This window comes from Apis dorsata, unplaced genomic scaffold (genome assembly GCF_000469605.1).
Source record: "Apis dorsata unplaced genomic scaffold, Apis dorsata 1.3 scaffold_1125, whole genome shotgun sequence".
NCBI classification, from domain to species: Eukaryota; Metazoa; Arthropoda; class Insecta; order Hymenoptera; family Apidae; genus Apis; species Apis dorsata.
In genome coordinates, this window is record NW_006264223.1 from 8749 (window position 1) to 16133 (window position 7385).

The 7385-nt window shown below is 20.5% G+C and overlaps 2 protein-coding genes across 3 annotated transcripts in view; both read left to right on the forward strand.

Annotated features, from left to right (window-relative positions):
* Positions 1–826: 826 nt before the first annotated feature.
* On the forward strand, positions 827–6058 carry LOC116186666. 2 transcript variants are annotated; one of them, XM_031514720.1, is made up of 4 exons: positions 827–1308; positions 3217–3432; positions 4380–4445; positions 5961–6058. In XM_031514720.1, exons 1-3 carry the CDS (start codon positions 899–901, stop codon positions 4399–4401), a joined length of 648 nt encoding a protein of 215 aa, XP_031370580.1. In that variant the 5' UTR covers positions 827–898; the 3' UTR covers positions 4402–4445; positions 5961–6058. The 2 variants fall into 2 exon arrangements, with proteins under 2 accessions (XP_031370580.1, XP_031370579.1); XM_031514719.1 differs by lacking the exon at positions 5961–6058 and adding an exon at positions 5042–5176.
* The window catches only part of LOC102674507 (cilia- and flagella-associated protein 47-like), a 16297-nt gene continuing 14002 nt past the window's right edge, over positions 5091–7385 (forward strand). Inside the window, exons 1-7 of the mRNA XM_006624797.2 lie at positions 5091–5179; positions 5496–5721; positions 5961–6058; positions 6355–6482; positions 6583–6645; positions 6719–7048; positions 7160–7348. Coding sequence (XP_006624860.2) covers positions 5091–5179; positions 5496–5721; positions 5961–6058; positions 6355–6482; positions 6583–6645; positions 6719–7048; positions 7160–7348 — 1123 coding nt within the window. The remainder of the gene's footprint in view (positions 5180–5495; positions 5722–5960; positions 6059–6354; positions 6483–6582; positions 6646–6718; positions 7049–7159; positions 7349–7385) is intronic.

Below are 7385 nucleotides of genomic sequence, written 5' to 3' on the forward strand. Positions count from 1 at the left end.
ATATAATATTACAAATATAATATTAGTGTAAAATTCACTTATATTTAGAAAGTTATGTGAAAATATATTATAATATTTTATTTTTTATAATTGTCGTGTTATATTTTTTATAAATAATATTAGAATGTTTAAAATTATAAACTTGTTTATTAAAATATTAATAATTAATATCTAAATTATTATTATTTTTATTTAATAAGCTTAATATCGTATCAATAAATATGTTAAATATTAAAATTTATATTTATATTTTATATCTGTTTATTTCTTATCATATGAAAATAAATTTATTTTAAATTATAATTAAAAATGTTATTAATTAAAACATTTTTAAAAAACGCGCCATTAATCGCAGTAATTTGATAATATATTAAATCATTTACATAGTAAATGGTTCTAACCTAAGATTTTAATGTAGCCTAGATAACCTAGATTTTAGGTAACAATAAACAATCAGTATTATTTTTAATAAAATTATATTTATTTTACAATATAAATTTATAAATTTTTTAAAAATATAATTTTTAGTGTTAATTATATAATAATGGATTCAGTGTCTAACATACTTGGTATTGATAAAGTAAATATGAATGGAAAATTAATTTTAATAGAAGAACAGCACGATAGTAATGCAAACTTTTTGTTAAACTCTGTTATATTTAATGCATTAAAAAATAATTATGGAATATGTTTTGTTCTTTTCCATAATACAATGAATCATTATCATAACATGGGTATGAAATTTGGTTATAATCTTACATTATTAAAAGAAAAAGATAAGATTACAATTATAGAACCAATAAAAATGATTGCATGTAATATGGAATATATATATGAACCAACAAAAAATTGTATAATTAATGATGTATTTATAATTATTAAAAATGAATGTGAAAAAATGATGCAAAATAATGAATCTGTACTTATTATAATGGATGATTTAAATCATATTTTTAATTTCGGAACTAATTTGAGAGAAGCTATGTATTATGTAAGATATTTAAGATCATTGATTGAACAGTATAATACAGTTCAACTTTGTATTGTAACACATATTTATAAAGATGAATTGAAAAATTCTTTTTCTAATATATTCGCACAAACTCTTAAATATATTGCTCATTTATTCATTAAAATTGAACCTCTTAAAACAGGATATTCTAACGATATATCTGGAAATCTAATAATTAATTGGAGAATAGATAATATTAGAATAAAATATAATTGGCCGCAAATATCAAAATATATATATAAGTTGTCAGATCGTCAAGTACAAATTTATATACCTGGTACATCAACTTTGTTAAGATAAAATAAATTTTCATGTAAAATTTTCATGTAAAATTAATTTATATGTATATATATATATATATATGCTTACATTCTTATAAATTATAAATAAATTGATTGATGATAAATAAATTTACTAATTTTTTTTATATATTTTATTTACTTTATATTTCTTGATAAAAAACAATAAATATTTGTTATTATCAAATTTTTTAAAATTTTTAACTCTATAATAAATTACATGATGCAAAATGATGGATAAATAGTAATATGAATACAATATTTTCCATTAAAAATATAATTTTTAAAAATATTTGAAAATCAATTTTATATATCAACATAATTATATCAATATATAATTTTGTTTAAAGAGTTTAATATTGCATGCTTTACATAATATAGAATCATAGAGAAAAACTAAAAACATGGTATTTATATAGTTTACATTAAAAAATAAAATATACCATAATTTTGAAAAAGAAAAAATGAAAATATATTCAATTCTCATATTTCACTTTTACTAAAAATAAATATAAATAAGGAGAGGAAATGGTGAAAAAAGAACAGAAATAGAAAAAATTTAAAAATCAACAATATTTTCAGAGTGATGTAAATGAAATATAAATATGAAAAGGATAACAAGTAGTAGAAGAAGAATAGAAATAGAGTAATAATTAACTATCAGCGCTATCTTTAGTAAAATATTTTCAAAATATTTCTTCAAAATTCTCCAAAGATGACGTTAATTTTTAATTCTTATTCTATTTTATCTTATTATTAAAGATATGTCTCGAAAGATGGCATTGAAGATTAATTCTTATCATATCTTTATTCTTTTTTTATTATTTGTTGCATCACTTTGGAGGTAGTACTTTTTTGCAAATTTTTATCGTATTTCTGTCTTTTTCTCATTATTTCCTTTTATTGCCTTTTGATGATAACATGTATGATACAAAATATTAATTAAACATATTTTCATCGTTTTTTTTTCAAAATTATAATGTGTTTTAATCTATTTTAATCTTTAATAAAAAATAAAATATAAAATAAAAAATAGATAATTCGAAGTTCTCGATTTTACAATATATCTCATTACAATGAAATTCTTATGTTTATTTTCAGAAATTAATTTTGTTGTAATGTTCCTATGAATTATTATAAGTAAGTATTATTTAAGTATATATTGATCGGATTTCTGTTTTTTATTCTTCATGATAGTGATTAGACAATGTATTTTTTTCAATATTATTAAAAAATTCAGTTTGCTTTCAGTAATCATTTTTAACAAAATAAATAATCAATAAGAATTTATCAAACTCGTTATGATCTCATTAGATATATTTTATTTGAAATATTTATTATATATTAATTTCTAATTGAATAAAAATTTTATTAATATATCTATATCAAATAGACATTGAATGAAATAATATTAAGATAATTAACAAATTTTTATTTGTTTTATATATATAATAATTAATTTATATTTATATAACATTTATATATATTTATATAATTACATATTATGAAGTCAAACAAAAGACTTAATTTGAATTTATTCTCATTTTGTTGTTACAAAAGATAGGGTTATGTTTCATTCTATTAATTATATTAATTATATAGTGGAGATTTTTTTATTAATCATAAAATGGCTTTTAATGCACCTATAGATATTGGAAAATTAAAAAATTGTGTAAGTAATATTAATTTTAATTATTTTCTTTGTAAACTGACAAGTCATTTATTCTTTGAATTGCTCTATATTTATTCATAGAATAATTGTAGAAAAGTTTGCTTTCGTCCGGAGATTGTTATTAATTTTTAATTATATAATTTTTAATTAATAACTAAAATATCAAATCAAAAACACAATATTTTATTTTTGATCTTTATTTTATTTTGAAGAAATACTATATAATTTTTTAGCCCAATAAATCAATTGTATTCATACAAGAAGGTATCGAAGTCCAACATGTTTCAAGCACAATTAATGAAATCGTTGAACATGATGAAGTTCGTATCTATCCCAAATTTATTCAATTCAAAGAAGCCAGTGAAGGAATTACATGTCATCAATCTATCACTATTAAGAATACAGGCAAAAAATCGGCTTTTATTAGAATTTATCAAACCAAATCAATAGTAAGTTAAAATTATATATTTATTGTTTTCAATTGTTTAAAAAAATAAAATTTTATTAAATTTTCTTAAAAATTAAAAAAATAATTAAAAAATAAAATTTTAACACGTGTTTAATAATAAAATTTAAAAATTTTGTTTTTTTTTTCTAGTTTATTTATCTCTTAATAATTTTAGCATAAAAATGATAAATCACAATTCTTTTATCAAAAGACATTTTTCTCTTCCACACTCTATAGTTAGATCCTTCAGGATTCTTAGTTACTTCTGTTTTTTAGCAAATGATATGACCTTAGATAAGCTATCATACTTAAAGATTCCAAATTTTTTAAATAATATGTGATGCACATATATATACAACGGATATTTAACATCCGATATTTGTATCATTTCGAATGGCCAGATATTATCTAAATTTATTTATTAGAAAACATATAATTTTTTAAAAATTCTATTCAATTCTTGTTATAAATTAGTCGAAAATGAAATACTGTCGATCTATCTGCTTTTAATTTCTTTTAAAATACTCCATCGCTAACAAACATATATGCCATCAATAAATTATATTAACTTTTTTATAGAATTTTCTATATTTTCTATATTATGTTTCTATAGAAACAAATTTTATTTAATTATAACGATATTTAAATTTCAATGATAAGCGATAACATAATTATTTTTCTACAATAATTTAAGAAAATTAAAAAACTTAAAGAAATCGAAAATAATTATGAAAATATTTTTTAATTTTTATTTATTAAAAATTTTTTTCTTTTAATAAGTATCATTATATCATTGAATAATTTAGAATTAATATTTAAAAAATTAACATAATATAAACGAAACTTTAAAAATTTAATCAATGAAATACTATTATTCGTTATAATTATATTTTATAATTTAATAATGAAAATAATTTTTATTTTTCATTCTTACGATTTTCTTTTCAGTCTTTTCAAATTGAAAGTTTGAGTAAAGGAATAATATTGAATCCGGGATTTAGCATACGAACAATGGTAACGTATTCCTTTAAGCGACCATCTTTGTTACACGTAGTGATTCCGATTGAGATTAATGGAGAAATTCTTGATTATCGTGTTATTTGTAAATTATTAGTCGAAGGTATTAGTATTGAACCGAAATCAATCGATTTTGGAATCGTTGACATTGGCCATTCTTCTGGTATTAAAATAATAACTCTCAAGAACGAAGGTGGTAAAAGTACTAGGTATTAAATCTTTTATTTTGTTTAAATCTTTTGTTTTGTTTATCATATTTATCATTCATGTTATATTGTTTTTTATTTTCATTTCATATCAGATGTTAAAAAACATATGGAATTTTTTGATTAATCTATCTTTGATATCAATTCTAAATATTAAAATAAATTGGTTGGATTCTCCAAACATTTCCAGATGTTTCTTTAATACCAATTCATTTAGAAATTTTATATAACAATATTATTATATTATAATAATAAATATTATTTTACATTTTTAGTTTACTTTTTTATTTAAATTTATATCTTTTTATTAATAATTATATATATATATATATATATTCTTTTTTATATTTATATTAGTTTATTAACATTATTAATTAATATTAATAGATTTTCAATTGATCTTGGTATTAATGAATTAGAAATAACGGTAAAGCCTATGCGTGGAATTGTCCGACCTAACAAACCAATTCAGCTTACTGTTGAAATAATTGGTATAAATGAAGGAACATTCGTCAGTGAATTTTGGTAAGTTTTATCATCATCTTTTATCATAATCTTAAATACAACATTGCTATAAAATAATGCATTTTTGAAAAACTTGGAAAAAAATACCGATTAAATATATTTGTTATATATAAGTATATATTTACTGTTTTTTTAACAAGCGAATATTAGTATATTAGCAGAGAATTGCATATAATGGAGATGTTCGCTATATTTGATATAGTTATTACAATTTGATAAATATTTTATATTTCTTTCTAATCAAGTATAATGTATGGAAAATTATTTAATACAATTAACAAAAATTGTTACAACAAACAACATTTGTTTTTTTCAGGATCAAATCAGTTCCGAATATACGTGTTCCTTTTAATATCAAAATAATCATACCGCGATTAATAATTTATCATCCAAATACGACTGGAGATTTCACATTGATCGATTTTGCAAAAACAGTTGCTAATACTCGAAAATATGATTCTTTTGTCGTTCGAAATATTTCTTCTCAAGTAGCGAGTTATGTCGTATTAGGTGAAATTGATAATGAATTTGTATGTGTGCGGGTAAATGTTCATTTTTTTTAACTATTTTTATTTTTCAATGAAAATTTAAAATATTAATTATTATTTTTTTTTATTATTTTATATTAAATTTATTTTTTCATTATTCGTATAATTAAGTAAATTATTTCTTTATTAATGTATATTATATTAAGATAAATAATAGCTATATTTATAATTTTGTTGCTGTATCTTTAATATAATTTTTAAAATAATTTTATATAATTTTTTATGTTTTTTAGAATATTGATCGTAAAAAATATCCTGTATATAGTGTTTTTGAAATTCGACCGACTCAAGGTCGTATTGGACCATTTGAAGGTATTATTTTTGAAGTAGGGTAAGTTAAATATATTTTATAATGCATATTTTATTATTTTCAAATAATTTCATAATAGCATAATGTTTTTTTAAATATTTCTTTTAGATTTTATATTTATTCATTAGTAGATGATATTAATATTTTCGCTGTTTTCAAATGAATATTTTTATATCGAAACTTATGTTTCTTTTTTTATATATGTATATATATTTATATCTATATTTATTTATTTATTGTGTCTATTGTATCTATATATTATATCTAAATATATTAATTTACAATGGGAAATTATTTAATAAAAAATGTAATTTCAGATTTACACCGATAGACAGTTTAATTGAATGGCGAAAAACAACGGAAAAAAGTTCGAAACAAGAGAAAGATTTTATGGCATTTTTAAGAATAGTCAGAGTACACGTTACAGAAACGAAACACATATTGAGTGTGTTATATTTTCTATGTTATGCATATTTTCCGTTTTCCATTTGCTTTGTAATATATTTAAAATATGAAATAATTAGTTTTATCATAAATAAGTGTAGAAGATGTGGAAAGTGTGCGAGAAGAGCTAAACGAAGACTTACAAACTACTGATAATCACAAACGTTAGTTATTTTATGTATATTTAAGTTAAATATTAAAAACTAAATACAAAATATAGCGCCTATATTTTAACAGAATATGTGCCAATGCCTATGCACGATAATTCTTCGTCTTCGTCTTCGGAACCGAGCATTGATTCTGATCTCAACGACATCGTAAGGCTTTGTCTTCATGGAGAAACGGAAGTTGCACGTTTATTCTTCCAACCAGATATACTTTATTTCGGAGAACTTTATGTCGGTGAAAATTCACAGCGAGTAGTTCGTATATCGAATCCATTAAAATTTGCACCTCTGTTTTGTCGCTACGTGCGTAACGCATCGGCTCATTGCTATCCAGAGACAATTTTATTAAAACCAGAAGGATCTATAGAAGTACTTTTAAAAGTCCGAGGAAAAGAAAATGGTATACATTCTTTTTTTTATTATTTTTTTCTTAATTTTTTGGTTAATCCAAGCGAGATGATAAATTATTATATATCGAAATTCATTGTAATTTTCGTATTTTAATTCACAGTCAATTCATCATTCAAGATTTATTTCGATATTGCGGCTGATTCGTGCGAATCGATGAAAACTAGACGCCAAACGAAAATCAAAGTAGGAAGATATTCAATACAATGTAGAGTGAATGTGAAACTATTAGTTACCACAAAACAATCATGCATGACACGTGCGATAAGTTCTTTTGAAGAATATTATAAAGGTAATTGATAATAAAATATATATATATATATATATAT